Source organism: Hippichthys cyanospilos, chromosome 12, assembly GCF_059441005.1.
Source record: "Hippichthys cyanospilos isolate Australia breed blue-spotted pipefish chromosome 12, RoL_Hcya_1.0, whole genome shotgun sequence".
NCBI classification, from domain to species: domain Eukaryota; kingdom Metazoa; phylum Chordata; class Actinopteri; order Syngnathiformes; family Syngnathidae; genus Hippichthys; species Hippichthys cyanospilos.
Window position 1 is genome coordinate 17,925,018 of NC_142380.1, and position 26,312 is coordinate 17,951,329.

At 40.1% G+C, this 26,312-nt stretch overlaps 2 protein-coding genes across 3 annotated transcripts in view; one reads left to right on the forward strand and one right to left on the reverse strand.

Moving 5' to 3' along the window:
* The window catches only part of xrn1 (5'-3' exoribonuclease 1), a 36,806-nt gene extending 33,916 nt beyond the window's left edge, over nt 1-2,890 (forward strand). For both annotated transcript variants that reach the window (XM_088430186.1, XM_088430188.1), the window contains exon 39: nt 320-2,890. In XM_088430186.1, coding sequence (XP_088286312.1) covers nt 320-649 — 330 coding nt within the window. In that variant the 3' untranslated portion in view covers nt 650-2,890. The remainder of the gene's footprint in view (nt 1-319) is intronic.
* A 2,245-nt stretch (nt 2,891-5,135) lies between these two features.
* Nucleotides 5,136-26,312, reverse strand: part of cntnap2b (contactin associated protein 2b) — a 29,051-nt gene continuing 7,874 nt past the window's right edge. The window contains exons 2-25 of the mRNA XM_088429499.1: nt 26,131-26,241; nt 25,580-25,773; nt 23,747-23,894; nt 23,022-23,225; nt 22,740-22,924; nt 22,398-22,541; nt 17,806-18,064; nt 17,575-17,724; nt 17,194-17,356; nt 16,977-17,083; nt 16,775-16,894; nt 16,207-16,322; nt 15,887-15,971; nt 15,386-15,542; nt 15,167-15,294; nt 13,819-13,989; nt 11,761-11,979; nt 10,642-10,878; nt 10,312-10,545; nt 9,272-9,405; nt 9,045-9,138; nt 6,904-7,131; nt 6,767-6,841; nt 5,136-6,285 (exon numbers count right to left, since the gene is read on the reverse strand). Coding sequence (XP_088285625.1) covers nt 6,086-6,285; nt 6,767-6,841; nt 6,904-7,131; nt 9,045-9,138; nt 9,272-9,405; nt 10,312-10,545; nt 10,642-10,878; nt 11,761-11,979; nt 13,819-13,989; nt 15,167-15,294; nt 15,386-15,542; nt 15,887-15,971; nt 16,207-16,322; nt 16,775-16,894; nt 16,977-17,083; nt 17,194-17,356; nt 17,575-17,724; nt 17,806-18,064; nt 22,398-22,541; nt 22,740-22,924; nt 23,022-23,225; nt 23,747-23,894; nt 25,580-25,773; nt 26,131-26,241 — 3,863 coding nt within the window. The 3' untranslated portion in view covers nt 5,136-6,085. The remainder of the gene's footprint in view (nt 6,286-6,766; nt 6,842-6,903; nt 7,132-9,044; nt 9,139-9,271; nt 9,406-10,311; nt 10,546-10,641; nt 10,879-11,760; nt 11,980-13,818; nt 13,990-15,166; nt 15,295-15,385; nt 15,543-15,886; nt 15,972-16,206; nt 16,323-16,774; nt 16,895-16,976; nt 17,084-17,193; nt 17,357-17,574; nt 17,725-17,805; nt 18,065-22,397; nt 22,542-22,739; nt 22,925-23,021; nt 23,226-23,746; nt 23,895-25,579; nt 25,774-26,130; nt 26,242-26,312) is intronic.

The following is a 26,312-nucleotide window of genomic DNA, read 5'->3' on the forward strand; positions in this document are numbered from 1 at the left end:
AAATACAAAGTGCATTTTTTTTATTTGATTTTTTTTTTTTCACCAAGATGCTGGCTCCTTGTCTGGTTGATATATTAAGAATGCAATGCATAAATGCAGCTGCCTTCAGCAATTTCTTCATCACAAATATTTGCCAACATAACGCATGATCATCAGGCTCATATGAATTACGAGTTTATGCAATTTTCAATTTTTTTCAGTGCCAAGTGTTATTTGAAAAGGCTACCTCCAATTTGGAGCATTTTCACTTCAGCTTTCAAGACTGACAGAATATTGTGTCGCAATTCAATTTGTTTGTGAAAATGTGGAATTGCTACAGGTGACAAAGAAGCGAGCGTCAGCCAAGAAGCCCCAAGAAAGCAGGGAGTTTTACTCGGCAGCCCAAACCGTGGCCAGGATTCAAGCCCGAGGCCAGGACGCGCCTCCCGCCCAGTCCCGGTCCCAGTCCCAGTCCCAGTCCCAGTCCCGACCCCAACCCGTCGTCGGAGACGACTCCTCTGCTGCGACCGACTCGCTTCCCGCCGCAACCACGCACCCGTCGGCGCCCCCTCGGCAAAACCGAGCCTCCGCGGGCCGCCCCCCCGGCTCCGCCTCCAAAAGGAAGCACAGAAAGCTGGCCGTGAACTTCGCTCAGCTGTCAGGCCAGTGACCTTTACTGCATATTGCAGCCGCTCGCTCCGTTGACCGATTGATCTACCGATCGCGCCCCCTCGTGAATTGAAGTCAGATTTTAGCGACAGAAACAGCGCTCAGAAAGGAAACGGTACACTTTGGCCTTAACTATGCATTGTGCACCAGCGCAATTGTTGGCAATGTTGTCCCAGTGAAGAGTTCTGGCATCTAATAATCTATATGCCCTCATCAGATTTTCAGATGGATTTTGCATTTTAGTATTGAAAGACTTTATTGAATACGTAGCGCATTGTTTTAGAATGGTGTGTTGATTTCTTAAGAAATTTCGCTTCTCTGCCCTACGTTGTGATTCTTCTCAAATCTGTTTTATTTGCTCCCGTGGCTGCGTTTTTATCATTTTAAGCATTTGGTGGCAAACCCAAAAGTAAAAATCGAGTTGAACAGCTGGGATTAAATTGTAATGAGTCCAAGCTCCCCACATAATGTTGATTTTTTTTTTTTTTTTTCTCCATCAAGTTTATTCAATTGGAAACTCATTTTAAGTAAGGCCAAGTGTTAATGTATTTGTTTGAACCCCCAAGAAAACAATGTTTTTTCTTTCAGCGCTAGTAAAATGGAGCTGATGCAATACAGATGCAAATAAATGTTTTCATAACCCCCCCCAGACCCCATTAGGTAATATTTAGTGTTTGTTGTTGTTTTTTTAACTCTACATATAATTGAATTGAAACTGATTGACTGGTAATGCATTTGTGTACTATGCTGCTGAAAACCGGCCTAAATATCATTAAAAAAAATGGTGTTATTTCAACTGCAGTTAATGAAAAGTAGTACAGTGTTGTATTTACATTCACACTGTGGTGAGATGCTTTTTAGTGAAAAATAAACAACAAGTGACTTCAAAAGCTGTAATGCATTACTTAATTTACAAAATATTTTCAAACTATTTGCATTACAATATTACTGTATTTCAAAAGTAATGGATTACACTACCATTGCATTACTTTTATATTACTTTCACCACCATAACTGGAAATATGGATTTGCCATTCTTAATGTAGCACATTACGCTCATTGCACATCCAAATCATTTCATATGCATTGTATTGTAAACCTTTCTTAACATGACAAGATACAGAATCTTTTTTTTTTTTTAATCCCTTCATTACTTAGTTTCACAGCATAATGATGCATTATTTATGCTTTAGGCAAAAACAGCTAATGCATTCCACAATTTTGATGTTACTTTTCAAATTCAAGTTCAGCCGGCTAGGTAAGAGACAGACGTTTCAAAAAGATGATTTCGATGGGGCTAACATAAGCAGCTAGCCTACATCATCGATGTTGCGTTTAACGTACTGTTTAACATGAGTTTTTGTATACTTCATCGAGATACACATTGACCAGAACTATTATGGACTATTATTGAAAGCGGTTTTACAGTGAAAATTGGCGTTAGCTTACCTTGTCATTATTGCGACAGGATCTAGCTGACAAGGTTCGAAATGCCAGCGAATCCACTGTGGAAAGCGCCAGCATATCTTCTACGCTCGACATACTCTGCCACGAGTCGCCTAACCTCTTGAGGTCAAAGGTCAAAGTGCACCTATCTTGTCTTTATCTCTGACCAACTGAAAGGAATGGCCGTTTGTCCCGCTCGTGTGCGAATTGTCCATGCTGCCGCATTCATCTTTGCTTTAGAATAGGATAGGAATATCCTTAAGAATAGGAAGTCAACATTTTGCTCCAGACTTTTCTCCTCCTCCGATCTTGGCAGTGTTTTTGGTGAATTTTGGGGGGAGCACCACCACGTTCAGGTTAAAAATGCAATGTATTACATTTCTCTCATTTGTACCAAGTAAAATATGACTTTTTTATTTGTGTAATGCGTTACGCTATCATGTACAACGCATTACACTGTAATGCATTGCTGTAGTGTAATGCATTACATGGTAGTGTAATGCATTACACTACAGCAAAAAGTAATCCCTTACAGTAATTGCATTACTTTTGTAAAGCTTTACTCCCAACACTGAAAATAAATGTCAGATTTACATAACAACATTCTACTCGTCAATTTGGTTTTCTAGATTAAAGATTTAAGGATGGATTGTTATGTAGACAGGCTGTTTCTTGTGGCAAACAGTTAACACAAATGAATGGTGATGTTGTGCAGCGAATATCAGTGCTATTCGCTTGAAGTCTATACTGCAGTGGTGCAAAACGTCAAGGTTAAATAAAACACAACTCAAGCATATCATCTTGTTCAAGTGTGTGGAATTCTAAAAGGTGACTCGTTTAAAAATTATATTATTGTGTCATTGGATGTAACATTTCTCTTATGACATCGGCTGCTTAACCCCTGGGGGAAATTTTGAGCCATGTCGGGCTTTTGGATGTTTTTGATGTGTGCAATCAAAGAACAAGCATACAAAAAACACTAGGAGGCTAAAATTTTGCATCGTGTCAAAACATGATGACTTTCAACATGCCGTCCCTCCTAAATCCTTGCAAACAGGCGGTGGAGAGATACACCCTATAGGTGTCAAATATGTTGACACCCCATAACCACCGGTGGCGCTGGCGGGCAACGTGTTACGTTTGCAAGCCTTTGAATGACTTCGATGATTGGCTTAGCCTGGACTCCCATAATGCAAAAGTCTTCAAAAGTCATCATGCTCAAATTTTGACACAAAATTCCAATTTCAATTTCATAAATATATAAATAAATATACAGTGTAGTTACTTTTGCTATTATCACTTTTGCTATTATATTAGCATTTTTGCCATTTTTGTAGGTTCGCCCCCCAAAAAATGGATACATGTATGAATAAGGCTGAAGCCACTGAACATTTTGACGTGAAGTTAATACATATTTGTATTTGATCGTATGACCCTTTCAAAGTTAGCCCAAGTTGGGTGATAAGGCCAGGCTAGTGAAAGATCCCCGTACTGCGCTTTAAATATTCAAAATGTACAGTATTCATTTTTGTTATTTTTTTCAGGTTTTTTGTGTGGTTTCAATGATGGATGGGAACGAATCTGTTTTTCTTTTTTTGAACGCTTACAAAAGTTGCTGGAAAATCCTGCAGCGATGAAAATATTACAACATATAAAAATAGACGCCTTTTCAAAATACAGTTGTTGACTTATCGTTTTAAAGGGAAAGTCTACATTTTTCTTTAAAATATTTTTTTTGCCGCACCGTTTCAACTCTGTATCCTCATTTGTTTTGCGTTTGCGGTGTCTAAATTTAGCTGCAAAATCCACCCATTTTTATTCTTCTGAGGCCATTTCGCCACTTCCTGTCGACCTAAAATGACATCACAGCTCAAGGGCTCAGCGTGCGAACATATTACCAAACCCCAAAATAAGTCAGCCATGACAGTATGAGCTTTTCTCAATATATTGTCAAAATATGTAATGATCCATTTTGGCTCATTACATTTTAAAAGGAAGTGCTGAAAAAAAAGGAACATAGTAAAAAAAAAAAAAAAAATCAGGCAAAATGTTTCACATGAAGAAAGTGTCATGCCATGACATCGCAATTCAAAAAATGGGATACAATCAAATGTCTGGTTGTGAATGCTTACTCGCAGTTAGCATGAAGGCGGCATTCTTCATAAGAGACTGATCTTTAACTCTTTCAGTGCCAAGAGTTCTCCGAAAGGGTAACCTAGAGTCCCAGTATGTTTAGCATTTTCACTCATCTTTCAAGGCCGACAGAATATTGAAAGATAATAGATTAGAGATTAGAATTACAAGTATGTAAAAATGCGTAGTATGTATAGCAACACTGCCATCCAATGGTAACAGTTATCACTACAGTGCTCAATTGGCTTCATATTAGTGAAGGTTTATCTAATATGAAGCCAGAGATCTCACACTATTTGGAGTCAGGACCCCCTTTTAGAAAGCAAATTTTCCAGGGGGGAAAAAAAAAAAAAAAAATGAAGCTACAGGTGTCAAACTCAAGGCCCAGGGGCCAAAACCCGCCCACCACATCATTTTATGTGGCCTGCAAAATGCTGATTTGATTTCAAGTTTCTTGCTAAAATACCAAACATGCAAGTTGTCTACAACTTCAAAATGTATGGGGAAAAACAGCGCAAGCATTGTCTTATTCCAAATCTCTCTTTTCAATAGTTTTTGCTGGCCTCTGATTTCAAAAGCCTTGACAAACACACTTCAAATTGAGTTAGAACGTGAATGTGACCCGCGATATAGACGAGATTGACACCCCTGATCTAAGCGCCACTTTTATTTGCCAACAGATTCAATTGGACAAGACGTATATCTGTTACTTTTTAGCTATACTGAAGTTTAGAAAATAAAAATTGCAAATTGCATGTCTCCTTATAACAAACCAGGTCAAGTTCCCCAAAAAAGATTGTGCCAATTATTTAGTCAAAAACAGCATTATAAAATAAAGTGCCACTTTACTGGCTTCATTGCCTCATCAGTAAGCAATTGTAGGCAAAAAAAACATTTTAAAAAATATATTAAACTGGTTGAATTGATTGCTTTATTGAAGAGTTGTGAATACTTTTACAATTTAATGTAAAAACAAATCAAATTAACATGTTTTTATTAATAACCCAAATTGTTTTACAGACCCCACCTTGAGAACCACTGAGATAAGAACTAGTCAAGGGTGTCAGCTACCCTCCATTAAAAAAAAAAAAAAACGTATTTGACAAGGATTTTATTATTTTTTCTTACTATTTTAAGACGAGAATTCTCATCCATTGCACTGAAAGAGTTAAAAAAAAAAAAAAAAAAGTTGAGTTGAGTTGCAGAAGTTCTCAATGTCAAAAACTATTTTACTAATCTAGTTGACCGAGCTGGAGTTCCCCTACTTTTGTTTTTCTATGAGCACATTCAATGACAGTGGGTGAAGCCTGCACTTGATTTTGACAGCAAAAAGGTGAATAAAATCAGTGCAGTTTATTCATTTAAGAGACAAGTGGTGGTAGGCACAAATTAAAATGAAAAAAAAAAATCTATTTCCTTTATACATGCTGAGATTTCACTCGTACATATAAAACAAAACGTGATGACAAAATAACCGCTACCAATGTGCAGCAGCTTACATGATTTTCGTCACTGCGGCCATCTTTCCCTAAGTGTTCTTGTTGCAAGAAGGCATATAAATAAGATATCAAATTGAACTTAAATATGAATAAATTAAGCTATTGAGCATACATGTCATTCGCACATCCGTCCATGGCGTTTACTCTCTCACAATTGGCTTTCAATCATTAAAATAAAGCGCCTCCCACTCTCACACATGCGCTAGCGAGAATTTGCCCCAACACTGATGTGCTGATGTCCATTGTCCATAAAGTTTTCACCAAGTCCTCCAGGTTTCATGATTTTGCACTACGCTTACATACTACATCCGGTACATCCTACGGTCTTGAGTCCAGTTTCTCCGGTTGGTGGGAAGGGCTCAGATGAACCACTCCTTCTTGCTCTCGTCGATGGTTTCGGTGAAGGCGGGGTCGTTGACGATGATGGCCGCGTCGGCGCAGTCTGCCGACTCCGCCCCCTTGGCCTCGTTGGTGTGATAGGAGCCTTTGTGCTGGAACATGTGACGGATGAGCAACACCATGATGACCAACGCTGCCGAGATGACCGTGGCGATGATACCTGCAAGCGCAACGAATGGGAGAAAGGTGCTCATTGCTCTCGAACCGAATCTGCCCCGCAAGATGATTTGGCGAAGCATGAAAAAAAAAAAAAAAATGTAACTCCCCAATAGAAGACAGCAAAAAACGAGGGATCACTGTATATGTATGTGTGTGTGTATATATTATATTTATTATATATATATATATATATATATATATATATATATATATATATATATATATATATATATAGAGAGAGAGAGAGAGAGAGAGAGAGAGAGAGAGTACATGACATGATACGGCAATTTTACAATTGAACCCAAGATTATTCCCGAGATGATACCAGTCCATCCCAACTGAGAATAGGTTTTTCTCCATATGGCCCCTGAGCTAAATTGAGTTTGACCCTCATATTCTACACATATTGTTTTCTGATGTCTCTTTTATCTTTTTTGAATAAAAAAAAGCTTTTTTTTGGTGCCGGAACTTTGTCTCTTTACCTCCAATGACAGCAGAGTTGCGATTGACTCCATTACTGCCTGACGATTCCTCGCTGAAAGGGAAAACAACTCCACCTGCGGGCAAAGTTCATGTGAGCCCAGCAATTTGCGTTTGGTGCACGTTCATGTGAGCCTACCGCTTTCGACGTGCCAGGGGTCATTCGCCGCCAGGGGGGAGATAGTCAGGGGAGAGGCCCCGCAATTGGAAGGAACCAGAATCCCGTGGGTGCTGACGGGCGCCCCCTGGCCAGAGCGCAGGGCGGCTTTGAGGGGCGCCACGCTGTTCAGTTGAACTCTTGACAGGCAGCCCACAAAGCCTGGCGTGTTGTAGCGCTCAATCAAAATGGGGTCAATCTGTCCTGTTTCTGCAAGTACATCACAAATCAGACCCGTTTCACAAAATCATTTCAAACGTGAGCTGTGAACACCTCTCAATGTTCAATTACTATGTTTCTTTACAGAAATCAAATCAGGGTAAATCAATCAAAGGTTTGCAAAAACCCTCTTGTGTTTTTCATTCTTTAAGGAGACATTTACAAAGTTGTAGATGAATAGGGCAGCACGGTAGAAAGTCGTGGGAAAGGCTACAGCAAGCCTGCGGCCTTTGAGAGGACAAAATGTGACAAAAATTGTTTGGATAGATGGATGTAGATTAACACTTAAGTCATCGACATCAAAAGGCAATGTTGATGTACCCATTTGGCAAACTTGGTTAATTGGTATTTTCTCAGCTTCCTGATGTGGATCATTCAAATTTGGAATTAATTTTCCTACATTGTCGAGCATGAATCGCTTGAATTTCATGACATCTTAATGCTTAAGGATCTCAATTGTCCTAAAACGAAGTATTTCTCCGGGATAATTGCTCTTAATAAAAACTAGATGAATACAATTCCTGATGAAATTGTGTGTGAAGGCCTAGTGCTGAATGTAGAAGCATTGTATGAATTGGAATGAGAGAAACCGATCTGGAATGTTGGTAATGATCACAAAGGTGAAAGAAATCAGCTAAATGTTGTGATTGTGAAATGGGAAAGCTATAAATATGAAATGTCTAATCTTCCAGTCGAAAATGACTGCCATTTTTCGGGGTGTCAAATGATGAATTGTGGGAAAACTGTAAATATTTTGAAAACCTAAAATGCATGCAACCCTCACATGAATATTTGGAACATGTTGAAATAGGAATGGCAGGAATCGTATAAATTGCAATTAAATTGAAACGCGTCAATAAAATGAGCTTAACAATAAATACTTAAGTTGCCTTCACACAACCCTAAATACTTATTTGAGTCAGTAGCAGTGCTAATGCAACAGCAACAGACTGCTAGTAGCTCCTCTCATTTAGCTCATGATTTCATGCATTTTTTTTAACTCAGAAGATTCGGATGAGGACGAAATTGTCAGTGCTAGGTGTTATCTGAAAAGGCAACTCCTCGAGTGCCAGCTGATTTTGAGCATTTTGACGCATTTTTTAAGGCTGACAAAATATTGTACTGTATGACTATGTAGACATTGACGGCACCATATGAAACATTGGATTCCATTCTTTACCTGGATAAAGAAAGTAAGATTCTTTCTTTTTTCGTTCATTAGTAATCACTGTTTGAAAATCGGTCATTGAGGGGCACCGAGCTATTTTGAGCAAAAGGAGAAAATGAGATTTTGTGAAGATGTGTTTTCTGCCCAACAGTGACTTTGGCACAAAAAGTTTTTATTGTAGCATCTGAAACATGTCAACAGTCCTTTCCTTTGACAAAACATGAACAAATACATTGAAAATGTGTTTTTGATGGCAAAATAACAATTTGCGTACGTATATAACTACAGTACATTACAAAAACGTTCAATGTTCTATCCGAAATATTATTCATCTATCGCTCTCCTCTGGTACGGTACCAGAAACTGTTTTTCAACCATTACTTAAGCGATCTAACCTCAATCTGACAATCTCTCTAATTATAGGCCAGTATCACATCTCCCGTTTATGCGAAAATTCTTATAAAAGTTGTAGCACAAAAGCTCGGTGATGACGAAACAGTCTATCTGAACTCCTTCAGTCAGGATTCAGGACCAATCACTCAACCTATCGTTATCAATATCATTACTTTTTGACAAGTCCTGTCAATATTTCATGTCAAGGGACTACGAATGTAATTTATGCTAACTTTTGCCGAAGTATTGTATCAGTGTTCAATGCGGTGCAATGCTCCTCTCAAATAAGCAATAAAATAGATAATAAGGTTTATCAATAAATAAAATCTGTCTGTGCACTTACCAAAAACCTTTCCAAGAAACAGACTTTTGATCAAGTTGAATTCCGTATCGGAGGCCTCAGGTAATATATAAGTGGACACTGGGTAGTGGTCCAACTGGCAAGGATGGAAAGTGAAAGGAAAAGGCATAGCATGTTTATTGTGAATGTAATACCTGACCAGAAAAAAAAAAAAATGGCAGATACACTTTGGGAATATTGCTAGAGGTCAACTCTGATCAAACACTAACCTGTAATCGTATCTCGCGAAGGTGTCTGGTTATGTTGACGATGTGAGGCTGCCCGTTGGCCATGTTACGATGATCGATGTCGATCGTGAAAGGTTCAGTTAGCCCTCCCAATCTGTAACGGATTTGGAGCGTTCCTGGAAACGTGGGGACAAACAGTTCATCTCACCAAAGCATTACATCATGTTGCAAGTGCATTTTTTAGCCACAGTCCTGACATGACAATTTATATGATTGGCACGCAATCAATGCGTTTGTGCGTCGGTTTAGAAATACATCTCGACGTGGCTCAAGAAGGTACATTCAGTGACGAGGAGTTCCTACGTGGTGTCACACCCTAACTACAGTAGCTATTTAACTCCAAACACCTTGAAACGTTTACTGAGCATTTGGATGGACCTTCAGTCTGGGTGAGTAGGCGACACAACAAACTGATTGTTGTTTGCTACATATTAATATAAATTGAGTAGAAGAAAAAAACATTGTGCATCAGTAACAGAGATAACCATGAGAGGATGGTCAAGTGAAATAAATTTAAAAACAAAAAATATTGACCTTTTTTAACGCTGTTCACATTATTTGAGATATACCGTATTTTCCGTACTATAAGGCGCACCCCCAATTAATGACATTTTAAAACTTTTTCCATATATAAGGCGCACCGGATTATAAGGCGCACCTTTAATTAATGACATATTTTAAAACTTTTTCATTCTCAATATAGTAATACTCAAAGTAATAACAATAATAACTCAAACAATAACTCTAAACTCTCAATAGCATAATAAGTCAATGTCAATATGAGCAACCTTGTTCAACTGTAAACACACAAAAGAAACAGGTAAAGCTTACTTATCAGTTCATTCCCCATCTACGAATCCCAATCTCAATATTGATCCATATATAAGGCACACCTGATTATAAGGCACACAATCCGCTTTGAAAAAAAATTAAGGCTTTTAGGTGCGCCTTCTAGTGCGGAAAATACGGTACCTGTAGTATGTAAACGCATGCTGGGGAAGGAACTCGGCTGACGACCTCACCGTTATGCCTGAGCACCACAGCCAGGTAGTCCTGAGTCCTGGTGCTGATGTAGACCAGGATGCTTGGAGCGCTGGAAGTGCTGAAGCTGAAAATAAGCTGCTCGTGAGTCAAATTGGCCTCAACGGGAACGGAAACGCTCGAAAAGCTTCTCCCTTCCTGGAGCACAGAGGGGCCTGCCTCCGGCAAGAAGTCGTAGCGCACCAGGGTTCCGGTTTCAAAGTAGGCGCCCACATCTACCCGAGATGAAAGAAAAAGGAGAAGGGGTGAAGTGAGAACTTCTTGACGCGCTGTCCTGGATGGAGGACTTGAGTTTTATGTGCTGGTCCTACCCTCGGTGCAAAAGGGCCCATCGTATGCAGTGAGCGAGCAGTCACAAGAGTATCTGTTGTAGTGCTCCACACACTTCCCTCCGTTCTTGCAGTGCATCCCGTAGCTGCTGCAGTGGCCGTGGCAGCCTGGATTTACCCCTGGAGTCACCTTAGCCTTCTCCTCCAAGTCAAAGTTCAATCCATTTATCTTCAGAGCTCGCATGCATCCCAGAAAACCCCTCTGACCACCTGAGGCACCTGGATACAGAGATCACAAGAAGGGAAGGCCTTAGGCATCACAGTGACATAAAAGAAATGAGCAGCATTGCACCATATTCAATGCGGTGGAATGCGTCTCAAACAGTCTTAGCTTGGATTTACAAGTATTGTATTGGGTCACTAAGAATATTGCCTGATACCAGAAAATAAAAGTATACCAGTGACTGGGGCCTTCGATTGGCCAGAGCAGGGTATAATTCACAGTGGTGGGTGGACTTACAGAGTGTAATGATCCTCAAAGAAGCTTGAAAAACCCAAAGATATTTACCGCTAGCATTCATTTATAGAACAAAGCCAATGAGCAAAAAAATTAAAACCAATTTTAGCCTCCGCTTCTTTACAAGATATTCTGTCCGTGGTTCGAAAGTGATCCCATCATCAATTAAGAAAAGTTTTCGTTGCCCTGGAGAGTGGGCGCAGTGGAATTTGAGACAGCTTTTTGCAGTTAGAAAACAATCCCAGCTTTTTTTTTTTTATGAAAAAGAAGTTTGAATTGAATTAATGATTGCTGGACAGTACGAAAACTTACTGCAGAGATTAGACAGCTACTTTGTAAGCTTTACTCTGTAAATAATTGTCATCAGCATAGAAATACACATTAGCATATAGAACATTTAGACCCAAGTTATTGATATGAATGGCAAATAAGAGGGGGCCCAGTACAGAACCCTTCCGACACCCTCTTATGGACAGTAACAAATTTGGAGCACATACAATCAATCATAGGAGCACATAGGACCGATTGCTGAGATCATTTGAAAGCCAGGTAATTGTGGACTCTTCACCTCTTGGTCTACACAGATGAGTTGCCAGATTGTCTTTAATATATGAGACAATTGTGTGAGTTAAAAGGCTTCTTACCGAGATACAGGTCGCTGTAGAACTCCATTTTTGTGTGCCCCTGTGGAGGAGCGAGTCTGACCTCTCTGTGCTGTCCATCAAGTTGCAACACCGCCTCTTTGACATTTTTCTCAGCCTCTACACGATGCCACCGGTCATCATTTAAAGGTGCAGCAGAGTACACAATGAGGTCAAATCGCTCACTGCCAACGTCGAAGGAGAAAGACACCGAGGATCCTCCTGAAGCAGCAAGACTACAGTCAAACTCGGAAATTTTTGACTTCGCAATGGCAGCATCACTCACACTTCCTACTTTTGCTTTTAATCATCCATTATTTTAGCTCAGACAAAAGCGTACAAGTAATGCAGTTAATTAATTGGTTCAAGTTACAGTATTCCATTCATTAATTCTCCATACTACTGGTTTTAATTTGGGTCATGAGAGAGCTGGAGCCTTTCCTAATAATAATAATGCTTACATTTACAGTAAATAGTGCATTTCACGTAACCCAAAGTGCTTTACATAGTACAGCACTATCACACAGTAAGACTAGTGGTGGTAGCCACAGCAGCCCTGGGGCAGACTGACAGAGGCGAGGCTGCCATACCGCACCATACAGCCCCTCAGACCAACCACTGGTGAAGTGTCTCGCCCAAGGACACAACAGCACGTGACCCTGACAGAGCGGGGATCTAACAGCCTACCCTTCGGTTACTGGACGACCCCCTCCACTGCCTGAGCCACGGCCGCCCCATTTCCTGATTGACTTTGGGTGAGAGGCAGTGTGTACCGTGGACTGGTCACCAGCCAGTCATAAGACATCATAATAATCTGAATCTAAATAGAGACAAACAAACATCCCACTGACATTCTTATTTATGACAATTTAGCTTTACACTAAATAAAGAATTTGAATTGTGTGTTCCTGGAAGAAAGCCAAAGCATGCAATCGTCATAAAGGCCAGAAACAAGATTTGAACCTGGTATAATTTGACTGAGAGACAGGCATGCTAGACCAGTGGTTCTCAACCTTTTTTCAGTGATGCACCCCCTGTGAAATATCTTTACTGCCAAGTACTCCTTAACCAGTGCAAAGCATTTTGGGGTTTGAAAAAAAAAAGACTTAAAACATGCCATCAGTGTCTAATTTATTAACCTTTTAGACCTTTTCAAACTTCATTTGTATTGGTCAAAAAGAAAATAATCGACCTAAAGTGTCCTCTTTTGGATCATATTAGAAAGCTGTTACCAAAAAGAAATAACTTAAATTTTAATACACATTTCTCCACAAAAATAAAATATAAAAATTTGCCCATAGAAAAATATTAAACATAAAGCATAATATTTTGAGGTTACAGTAGTGATCTGTTCACAAAAATAAATCATTAACTTAATTAGTAATAAATATTTGTCCTCACAAAATAATAAACATAGTGTCAGAACTCAAAAAGAAATCATTATCAATGAATATTTGTTCACAGAAAAATATTAAACATAAAGCATCCTGTTTGGGAACTACAGTAAAGATCTCTTCATAAAAATACATCATTAACTTAATTAGCAATACATATTTGTCCCCCCAAAAATAATCAACATCAAGTGACAGATCTCTTCTCAAAAAATAAATAATTATAAATAAATATTTGTCCACAGAAAAATATACAGTTTAAAGTGTCCTCTTTTGGGAACATAGTCGAGATGTATTCACAAAAATTAATCATTAACTTGACAGGTAAGGAGAGTTGGCACATGACAAGTTGGGACAAACCATTCTAGTATGGGGGAGAATCTGACTTTTTACAATAATGAAATTGAATAACCTACTGAATATAACATTTAAATTTATGAACTTCTATTTTCCTGAAACAATACATTGATTCAATAATTATCTTTCAAGGATTGTGCATGTTTGTTTTATTGAAAATCTTGAGTACCTCCTGAAGTTCCTTCAAGTACCCCCATTTGAGAACCACTGAACCAGACTACTGTGCTGTCCCCAAGTGATTGTATGCTTTGGCAAAAACACACCAACAGTTCTACTAGAACACAATCAGCAAAATCTGAACATCCAGACACACCTGTTAGTTCAAGGTGAAGGAAGTCAGATGTTCCTGAGTTGTCCAGAAAGACTCCGTGACTAGAGGAGGTCTTAAAGTAGAAGGAGATATCCGTGCTGGATTCTCCTCTCTTGGTAGAGAAGTGGAGAGAGGAAGCTGGACTTGTGAAGGAGGCAGCATTCCAGTATTTTCCTAGCAACAACAGCAAACATAGATATCAACATCATTTCAGATTCTATATATACAGTGTTCTCTCAATTTTCGTGGTTAATGGGGAGCAAAATGTAGGCCCTCCCCCCAGAAATTTTTGTGCATGAGTTTGTGGAGACCAGAATTTTGAAAATACGTTAAAAGTGTTTAGACTTTAAATATTTGAGACAAAGATTATTTTAGTACACGAGCTTACTTAAATCTTTAATTATTAAACCTAAGTAACTGTACTTTCATTCCTTCCCGTTCTCATCGTTTGGTTGTAGTCGGGGAACACGAGGGCCGGAATTGCCCTCGGCATAACGGCCCTCGGATGTAGACCTAGAGTGAAGCCTGCAATGCACGAGCTTACTTAAATCGTTAATTATTAAACTTAAGTAGCGGTATTGTCATCCCTTCCCGTTTCCATTCCTTGGCTGTAGTTGGGGAACACAGAAGTCCGGACATGGCCTTGGTGTAAGGGCCCACGGACGCCAACCTAAAGTGCAGTACACGTGCCTACTTAAATTGTTAATTATTTAACCTAAGTAAGTGTACTGTCATCCCTTCCCGTTTGCATCCCTTGGCTGTAGTCGGGGAAGACGGATGGACAGAATTGCCCTCGCCGTAACGGCCCTCGGATGTCGACCCAGAGTGGAGCCTGTAGCTGAACAAACATGATAACGAAAAAGCAGAGTTTACACTCGAAATGACAATTTATTACAAGCGGCCTCTTAGTAACATCTTCCCAACGCCCTCTTTCGTCTTCACTCCAGCCGCGCGCTCTCATTCATACAGTATGCGAGGCTCACTCGGAGATTGCTGCTGTAAGAAGTACTGTCCTTAACGGTCAACAGCTTGGACAGGACTGGTGAGACAATCAGTCAATCAGCTCATGGATACTCCTAAAAGACACGACCGAAGAGGGCACGAATTGTAATCCACTCCTGACTAATTGGTCGATGTTGCGCTTGAAGCCAAGCATGCGTCTTGTAGGAGTACTTGTGGCATGTGCATCTTCATAGCGCTTCTTTCCACAAAAATGCTTTTTTTTTCCAATTAAAACAACACAACAACAAAAAACGCAAAGCACTGAGGCGTGAAAGATGAAACACAAAGTGGCGAGGGAACACTGTATATATGAAAAGATTTGTCATGTCCTTCTGAGTTTCAGACTCACTGTCCCCCTGACATCTGAGCGGCCCCACTGTCAACTTAGCCTCAGATCCAGCTCTGCCTGTGTCACCAACCACAACCTGCCGGACTGGCAAATGGTCCTTATACACCAACAAGCCCGCATCCTCTTTCCTGCATACATGCAAACATGTACAGTATACGCACACACAGTGCAAATTATAATCTTGATAAGGACAGAAAGATGGTGAGACAGTCTACTCACCAGGAGCGCTGATCGGCATCACAGTTACAATAGTGTTTGGGGTTAGTACAGTTGTGTTCAATTCCACATGCACACTTCTGTATCCCTGGACCGGACCCTCCCCAGTAGTAATGCCTTTCATTGGCTCGTCCTAACCACCAGGTAAAAGGTTCACTGCCTGGGAGATGAAAGAATGACGTCACTTTAAATGATACATCTTTTCTATTATGCATGCATTTTAAAGGGCAGAATTCCATTTATTATTGCCAAAAGTAATCATCACGATCAATCATCATCATCGTAATCCACTGAAAAAAAAGTGGGTATTACAAATGTAGATAGATGATCAGCAGAAAGAATGAAAGGTTTTTCCATCTATTGAGCATTTTGCGGAAACACAATAGATTTCCAATAAATATACCTTGGTTGAAAGCCCTACAAATTTGGTAGATGATCCAGTATAGAAATGCCATTTTTATTTTAAATTCATAACAAAAACTGACTTTTATGATGGTACATTACCCGGAGTGTTGAGCAGACGGGACATTCGGCAGGCATAAGCTAGATATTGTTCGCATTTTTCAGCACTGCTGGTGACTGAAAACAACTGAAAGACACAAAAAAATGTCCCCTCTTCAGTACGTATTTAAAGTTTGTAGAACTACTAATTAACAGTAGGCAAAGCATTTGTTATGTCAGTTTTTAACTCTTTGTAGTTTCCAATACACAACTGGTAACAATGGTTCACATTCATTACAGGAGTTACGTTCCAGACCCACCCACTTGACACAAATTTAAAGAACTCCAGTCAGACAAACAGAAATACTGTCACAATTGCGTACCTGCTCATCTGTTATATTATAAGTGATCTGCAGTACTGCCTTCTCTTCTGGACTAGCAGTCATGACTGATGTCTGAACTGCTAGGTTGTTTTTCACTGTGGTCCAAACTTTTTCTTCTAAAGAAAACAAAAGTTCATATTTGATTCAGTGATAAATGAAAGAACAGATAAAGAATTAGCAATGTTTCAACTCGTGGATCAGAGTCAAAACTAAGACAAGGTGAAAAATGGACAAAATGTAAGACACACTACAGTATCTTGAAAAAGCATTTGCTGTCTTGTCTCTGGCCCGCTTTTCTTTTTTTTTGTTCACCAGTAGCCAGTTCAGTTCACTTACTGCCCAAAAGAGCTAGGATAAATATCAAATGCAGATTCATGTTAATAATTTGTCCAGAAAGAAAAAAAATCCAAACTTGAAATCCAAAATGATTGATTTTGGATTTCAAGTTTGCCCCGTAGACTTAAAAACTGTGTGGCCCTCGCTACTAAGAGTACAAAGGATTGTTTCAATTTTCCTAGAAACATCCTGGCGACAACGTTGAAATTGGAGGTGCTGTGACTTTCCTCACCTGTCATGTCACACATAACTCTGAAAGGCTCTATAGGCCCACTGCCATCCGGGTCAATCCAATAACTCCCAGAGTTTCTACCCTGATGTTTATAGTCTTCACAGGACTGCTGAAACATGGCTAAAGGAGAGACACACAGCACACAACTCAGCAGCCAAACAATCCGACATTACAACGAGATCTATTGTGTGTGCGTTCGTACAGGTATGACATGTGGCTCCGGTGTATCCAGTGCCGCTACAGTTGCAGCTGAACGCATCCCATGTCTGAGAACAACGGGAACCATGCTCACAATGGTTAGGAACACACCTGAAATGACACACAGTTGAGCAATGAAAGAAACACATACACAGCAGCCTCCAGCCAAATAAAACTCCCTTGTCTGATTTTTCCATTCCGTCAAGTGAACATATGTGTACCTGTCAATGATAGCACACATATCCAGGCTGACATTTTCAAAACTTCCAATGAGACCTTGTTCCACAGCCTTGAGGTCAGCTAAGTGGTCATCTATGTGGATCAACTGCATGCAGCCCTGGAAGGGGCGCTGAAGCGTGTGAGTGGTGGTTTGTGGGAAGTAACCTTGAAAACAATAAATGATGGGGTCAAAGCTCTACTTTCAGTTTCATGAGAAATTTCAGTTGAATGATGCCATTACCTGGAAAAGTCTTAAAGAACAATTTGACCTTAACGGAAGTAATACAGATGTCCAGATGATACGTTAATGTCTACTTTAAATTCAAAGTCATTTTAAGTTCAACGTAATCAATAACACATGCATATCGTAACGGTCTCATCACCTCCAAAGTAGTATGATCCTCCTGTCATGATCTGCACAGGGATGGCGGTTCTGACTGTGGATGCTTCATCTCCATCCACCGTGAGCATTGCATAGTTCTCCAAAGCATTCAGATGGACACTGTGCCACTGACCGTCATTTAGGCCGGAGCCTGAGAAGGACAAACAAGCTCACAAACTAATTTGTAGAAAACCGTGTGAGGGACCTTAAATAACAAACGAGTGAAGCTCACCTGACGAAATGTCAATATGTGTGTTCTTCTTTTGTGTCACATTCATATATACAGTGATCTTTCCCTCCGTCAGTCCCACCTCCACCCAACCATCAGCCAAGGCTGTGAACATCAGCAGTCCATTTGGGTTCCATGTCCTGAAAGACAGGCTGACAGACAGGGTGTCACTGTCAGTCTGACCAGGCAGGCGCAAGAAGGATGTGGAGTTGAAGAAGACAGGGAACGTGTTGGACTCAGCACATGAGAATGTTAAGTTGCGCTGTGGTGGAAGAGAAGGGCAGGGTGGAAAAGAGAGACAAAGAACAGTAGTATTAAAATCAACAATAAAGTGCTTTAACTGAAACTTGTATTTGATGATCTAACTGGCAGAGCGCTAATGAAGTGTGATGTAAGCCAGAAGGTGCGGGTATGTCCGTGTACACCATCATACAGTGGTGGACCGTCAGGGCCAGCAAGGCCTTCTCTGCTGGCCCAATATCCTATATTATCATATAATCTGACATTATCATAACTATAATAACCTACAATAATTATAATAACTGGAATAAAAGACTATTTCCTTTTCAATTTAATTTTGCTAAATACAGTATATATACTGTATGCAGTATTTTATATATCAAATTATTCTCCATATTCTGTTCTTTTCGTGTCATATTATATCCATATGGTTACGCTCCTCCTAAATTTCCATTTTATGTTGGTTGGGTTTGGTTGTTGTGAGTTTGTGGGGTTTTGTTCATGTTTCCATTCCACTCGCGTCTGCCTTTATTGTCTGCCTACTCATTAGTTTGATTTGGTCCATCTGTCTGGTGATACTTAGTCCAGTTTTGCTCCCGGTTCAGTCCTGCCTCATTTCCATGTTAAAACTTCCTTTTTTGAGCCACATATTTCTCGTTCTCCTGCATGTTTTGGGTCCTCTTCCTTCCTCCTCCCAACTCACCATGCCCCGACAGGACAATGGGCATTTGTAAATTAGCGTACAATCTTGTTAAAGCTTGCTTGCTCTTCGTGGTCTTTATCAAATGATGTGGATGGATAATTTGAAATTATTAATACTTATTCTAAGTTTTGGCACGAAGAATGATAAATTTGAATTGCTGATGCGAATTTATTGATGTTTAAATGCTCTGAAAAATAGCGAGCGTAGCCCAAATGCATACGAGGTGTCCAGTCACTGAAGGCCTAAGTGTGAAATGCACTGACCGCCACTGCCATCATAAGTCCAAAATAAAAAGAGAGACAATGTGCTTAAAAACAACACAATTTCACAAATTTAGATTTGTACTTTGGCAGCTTATACTCCACTGATGAAAGTGAACATATAAGTGAATATGTTTGAAATATTGGCTTTCCTGTGTTATTATTACATTTCTTATTATTTATTGATTTAACATTTTTCTTAAGGTTCAAACTGTTCAATTGGTTAAAAATGTTTCTACAGGAGAACTCCTCTGCAACAGCGGTCCCCAACCGGTACCGGTCCGTAGACCAACTGGTACCGGGCCATGTGGGCTGCACCCGAAATAATGTTTTGGAAATGATTTAGTTCAACAGTTCATACGTTTGTGCCTGATCTTTGTTTTACTGGCGCCACTTCTGGCCGCTGTTGATATTACATACATAGCGAGAAGGATGATGTGGTTTTTAGAGCAGCCAGCTGCAGCAGGACCCACCCCCCATTTCATTATAGCAAATGTATGTCTCGGACGTAAACAAAACATTTTACAATCTGACTGAAGTAAAAACAAAAAAAAAACATCCAACGCCCAAAAAAATGACGTCCACGCGGAACAGATTTTGCGCAGCGCGTATCTTCTGGATTTTTCTACGGGCGGACAACATGGTGGACAAACTATTACTGATAGAATTTTGCCAGTAAAAACACCTTTATGATTTGTCGGAAAAGGAATACCGTGTTATAAATTCCGTGAATAATTCCTGGCGAGCGCCACGTAGGGCAGAGTTGAAGAATCTGTTTAGATCGTTTTAATCGATTAGGATTCTCTATCTGTTTTGTAAAAGAGTGTTGTTTGTCTGCTGTAATGTCAATTTAATGCCACCTAGTGTATGGGAGAATATTGTCTGACTGCAGGGTCAAGCCGCTCCGAGTATGCAGTGGTGCAAAACGCGTGCCGGCACGTCAAGTATAAACAAAGCTAGACTTTTCCTGCAGGCTTGTTTTCACCGTAGTGAAATTCAGTGCAACGCAAATGAAAAAAAAAAAAAACAAAATAAAAACATTTCATATTATGCTACAGTGGGATTTTTCCTTATATGAGGATGTAAGAAAGAGGAAAAGGCTTCAATGCAGGGATTTATTTTCACAATGGGGGATTTTTTTTTTTGCACATGCAGGTTTCATTGTATAGGAGTTGTACTGTAATTTAAAAAAAGGTTGACCTATTTTTTATTTGAGCTATTTTTTATTTGATGGACTTATTTTAAAAATGATGAGTTATTTTACTTGTTTGTTTTTTTCAGATTACCATATAACCTGTATAAACCAAGTAAGAAAGTTAACATTTGTTGAAAGTTGATTTAGATTACAAAATGTTTTCCAAGGAAGGACTAGGATGCACTGGAGTTGCAGTGAGATTTCACAGTTCCCTAGCTTTGTCTTTGATCATTATGGTCACAAAAGCTGCACCCAACACTGACCAAGTGGTGCAGGGTGAGCACTGGTGTGTCTCCATGAGAAAATTTGGTTGGGACAAAAACTATAAAAGATTCATATTTATAATATTTTGTTTGTTTAACAGAGGAGAAGTCCAGTTTGTCGTTATTATACTTAATAATAATACTAATACTACTACTACTACTACTAATTATAATAATAATAATAATAATAATAATAATAATAAATCATGCTCATCCCTTTATAAATTTGAGCTCTCAAGGGAAATTTGCTGTACACTTTTGAGCATGAGTTACTGTATATTTTTATTGCACACCAAACAAGTGAAACGCACTCACATGCAATCATGCAAGGGGAGAGTAGGTGTTAAAACAGAGAACAAACATTTTAATTTAGGCACTGGAATAGCAGGCGACTGTCCAGCACCAGAATGAGCTTATCCTTACTAGAGTCAACAAGCATTCACACACCTAAGGATATTTTAGAGCAGGCATGTCTAAAGTCCGGCCCGGGGGCCAATTGCGGCCCATGGTCAATTTCCATCCGGCCCGCAGCCTCCGTCATAAAATTAATAAGTCTGGCCCGCATGGAGAATGAATACATTGAGCAGCAGCGCTGTTATGTACATGAGCTAATTGCTGCTATCTATAGGCTCAATTAGGAACAGCAAATTAGTATATGAGTAATTGACTATATGAGCCCCTAACTTTCTGAAATGGCGATAATGAACAAAAGGAGGAAAGTTGACTGCGAGAGACGACGGTTCAAGGATGAGAGGAAATTGGACTATTTCTTCACTGTATTACGGAACAACTGTGTCTGCTTCATTTGTAAAGAGACAGTGGCTGTTTTTAAAGTGTTCAATGTGAAGCGACATTACCAAACAAAACATGCTGACGTATATGTCAAGATCACAGGTGATGAACGCAGCGAGAAACTGAAACATCTTGAAGCTAGTTTAATCTCACAGCAGCAATATTTTACAACTTTTATCGACAGCTGGATAAGGACAAGTCCGAGAGATTCGAGCATTTGGTAAGAAAATGCTAAGCTTGTTCGGGTCGACGTATTTGTGTGAGAAGACATTCTCGGTTATGAACTTAAAGCTGTGTGAGGACACGGCTATCGGACTCTCACTCCGGATCTCAGTTTCACCCATCGCACTCATGCGGACGAGTCATTTTTCATTTACGATCAGTCTGAAAACGTTTTTTTGTTGTTGTTGTTGTTTTTTTAACTTTTCACTCCAGAAAAATAACCATTTAAAAATACAATCAACATTTAAAGTTACTAATGTCATCTTTTAAATGAGCCCTGCACTTGTTGATATGACTATTACTTGTTCATTTCTCTGTTATTGTGTTTACAATTTTTATAAATATTAAACTGCCATGGTGAGATATTTTTTTGTTTCAAATGTAATTTGCTCCCAAGAGTACAATTACTTCTGTTCAACTGTTACAAAAAGTTAATTAAAGTGTTAAAAAAAGTGCAAAGTGAATAATCAATTTCAATATTTAATGTCAATTCAATTTTGACATGCACGTTTCAAATGAACCAAAACACATGCTTAAGATAGCTGAAATTAAAATAAAAGAGCAAATGTGAAACACAGAATGGCTCGCTGAAATGTATTCAAATTAATTGCTGTTATATGTAAAGAATGCCCAGCCAAGGTTGCCCCCCCTACATTTTTAACACACCAAATCTGGCCCCTTTGCAAAAAGTTTGGACACCCCTGATTTAGAGTGTCCAATACACCTGCCATGCATGCTGGAAAGTGGGAGGAAGTGCCCAGAGACAACCCACGTGGGATTGGGGAGAAAATGCAAACTCCACACAGGAGGGCCAAAGCAAGCTGGATTTGAACTCGGGATTCTGAATTGTGAGGCTGACGTGCTAACCACTCTTCCTCCGAGCCGCCCTGAGCACAACTAAGAAGGGAGAATTATCTTACAAAGCTGGAAGTGTCCACTTTTCCCCTGCGGACCAAGTGTGTGATGTTGTCACCATTGTAGGTGATCCCCTCCATACAGCCCACAAAGTTGTCTCGACTTCCTGAGCTTGACTTTGCTGATACAGGGAGGCCTCCGAAGCTAATCTGAAGGCAAACAATATTAGGGAAAACTGATGGAGAAATACAGATTTGGCAGTTGTAAATGCGATTCTTGACACAATAATATATTCACTTCAATTGACAACATGCAATCCACAGACATGTCATTGAAGATGTCTGGTGTGCGTTTGGGGTCCTCTCAGCAGGAAAATCGCAAGTGACCTCTGGACAGTGGTGCTTTACCTCATAGTCAAGATCCAGGTGAGCAAACTCTCCATTGGTCCTGAAACGATGAACGTGGTGATCCAGAGTAAAGTTGACATTTCTTCGGTATCGCTCGATGACAACTGAGTGCCAGTGGTCATCGTCAAGTAAGCTCCCACTGGTCACAGAGGTGTGACCCTGGATAGAGCCGTACTGGTTACTGCCTGAGAGCAAAAGAATGCTTGATTGTAAACAGCACGAGCTGGCAGCTAAAACATGAATACCGTGATGGAAGGGGCAGATTGATGTTAAGAATCCTACCAAGGTTCATGCTTAGCTGAAGTCTTGCCCTTCGAAGCTCGAGAGAAACATAGTCTCCCTGTTGTCCCTCCCCATGGAGCAGCACCCCATCTCCAGCTGTTGTTCTAAATTTCAGAGCAATGACGTCCTTCACAATCTTTATCTTTTTACTCCTGAAGCGGTAGGAGAGGATTCCATGTCCATCAAAACCGATCACATCAGCCCCTGGAAGACAATTTTCTGTTAATGACATATTGTACATCTATTATATTATGCCAAGACCCACAAGGAAAGACAAAACTCCCCAAGGAAAGACAAAACTCTGATTAGAAATATTATTTACCTAAATAATAAAAGGATGCCTGTATCCTTTGTAATATTAACAAAAGAAAAAAAAGTAATATAAATCTACTTTCAACAACTGTTAATTATTTCTTACAGTGTTTATACGGGTTACAGCAAATAACTAAGTGCATCAAAGTGCCTGAAACTGACCCCCCCTTTAATTAGAAACTGCATTTTGTATTAACAAAGCATTTTTGATTAGATGTTAAAATTGTCTTAATAATCTGAAATGTTATTGTGATAAATATACAAAAATGCAAAACAAAGATTAAAGGCAAGTACAGTATTTTCTTTCACGGCAGTGTGGTACAGAATGTCTGTGAAGTTTCTCAGCAGTTGAGGAGATAGTTTACTGACTTCTATATAAGAATTTAACATTGGAGCACATGAATACCACTCACAATAAGAGCAGCCATATAGTTCCAGCCGTAGTCCAATGCGACCCTCCTTGCTCTTGTCCAATGGGACAATGCGTATGTAACGGGCCAGGGTGGTGTGCTGCAGCTGATAACGAACTACACCATCACTGTTCACATTCCCCTCAAACGTCTGGTTGGAGACGGAGACAGAAAAAGAAAAAGGTTAGAACATGTTATAGTGCTTTGGTTCTATACAGTGGCCCACCAGAACTTAAAGGATTTGGTGGTCAAATTCAAAAATAAAAATGGTGTCAAGGAAATACAGATAAAAACAAGGGGTTGCATTGTGTTTTCTCTCTCTCTTTTTTTTTTAACATGTAATGGTACGTGATTTACATCCATCCATTATCTACCGTTCATCCGGGGTCAGGTCACGGGGGCAGTAGCTTCAGCAGGGAAACTCAAGACTTCCCTCTTCCCAGCCAATTTGTACGGCTTCTCCAGGAGAGTACCCCAAGCGCTCCCAGGTGAGCCAAGAGGAATGGTGTCTTCAGCGTCCAGAACACCATGCCCAGAACACCTCCCCAGGGAAGCGTCCAGGAGGCATCCCAACCAGATGCCCTAGCCACATCAACAGGCTCCTCTCAACGCAAAAGAGCAGCAGCTTGACTTAAATAAAACTGAGCATCTCACCCTACCTCTACGGGAGGAAATTCATTTTGGCCGCCTATATCTGGGATCTCGTTCTTTGCGTCGCAACCCACAGCTCGTGACCATTGGTGAGGGCAGGAACATAGATTGATTGGTAAATTGTGAGCTTCACCTCTTTCTTTACCATGACAAAACAGTACTGAGTCCCAACACACTGGGCGCTACACAGACCCGCCTGTTGACCTCCCCCTCCATCTTGCCTTCACTTGTGAACAAAACTCAGAGATATTCAAACACCTCAACTTGGGGCAGGACCTCATTCCGACCCAGTTAGGGCACTCCCCCCTGTTCCGACTGAGGACCATGGTCTCAGATTTGGTGATGCTTATCTTCATCCCAACTGCTTCACGCTCGGCTCCGAACCACAGTGATAGTTTGAGGTCACGGCTTGAAGTAACAAATGATGAAATGCTGAGATCAGCAAACCAGACCCTCTCAAAGCTTCGGCTGCGCGAAAAAATGTCCATGAATGTATTGAACTGAAGACCACACTGCTCCTCGTGAATTTGTGGTTCGACTTTCTGGCAGACCCTCATCCAAAGCACTCCTGAATAGACCTTACCAAGTGGCCGCAATGCAATGTTCTAGAGACATGTCAGGACAGCCCTACAACATTCAGAGCCTTTAGGCATTCCAGGCGGAATCATCTACCCTCGGGGGTCTTGCCCCCAAGGAGTTCTTTGACCACTACATGGAATTTAGCCCAAGAGACAGGAGAGCCTTGAGGTTTCCAGCCTCTGCTTCCTCAGAGAATTGACGAGGCCTTCGACGTATTTTCCCCACCGGCTCACGACATTCTGTGGTAAGGTCAACAGCGCCCCGGCTCCACTGTACACAGTTTAAATGGTGTACTTCTTCCTCACCTTTTGCCGGAGGTGGGAGTTAAAAATCCTTCTCAATGGGCACTACGACTGATTGCCTTTTTTTTTTTTTTTTCAATTGACGTTGTTTAGTTTTCTTAATTGACATTTTCTTTTTTTCGGCTGAGTTTGTGTTTGTTTGTTTTTTTTAAGTGCAATGTCTTGCGGGCTACCAAAATAGCTAGAAGGTCAACCGGTAGACCACGGGCATCCCTGGTCTAAGCAATATTCTGCATTTGTCTATATGCGCTGAAGACCTAAAAGATATGGAACAATAATTTGATTGCATAAAGATATTCCTTACCCAGATGTTTCCATCCTGTAGATAAGGCCTCCAGTTTGTTTGAGTGTCACTGTACAGTAGCTGATATTTGGTGGTCCAGTCGGAGCTACTGTAGCGGCCCTGAGTCGCGATGGCAACTAGCTGTTTTCTGGCACCCAAATCAACTTGTAACCACTGGTAACGGTCTGAGTCCAAAGGCGACCATCCTCCAGCGCCTGGTTTTGTAATTTTTACAATAAACAAAAAAACAAGTTGGAACAACAGGGGGAAATTAATTGCAGGCAACGGAAAACTTTTCTTATGACATTAAACCTTAAGTATAATACCTCTCCTTTGGATATGTTATTCTTTTACATAACATCTGTTATTCTCCAGAAACTCCAATAATAATGAAACATTACCAAATAATACTTAGTTTAACACCAAGTTTGATGATAAAGATACTAGCAATGTCATGCGCCAAGTAACACAATTCAGAATAATACAGTTGAACAACCTTGAACCTTGAAGTGCAGATTTTAATATTGAAGGATAACAGACAGACAATAATTCTACTTATTCAATTTGCATACCTTGTTTCCGATTAAGCTTGGCGTAACCAGCCCCATAATCTCGAGCATAAACTGATGAGCTGGTGAAAGAGCTATAAGGAAGAGGCGTGGCCAAACTGTCCTCACACCTTCCTAAAAGGGCACAAAAATATTTTCAGTTAAGTTTTAACAAATGCAATGTTCAACTGATAGAACATTGTGAT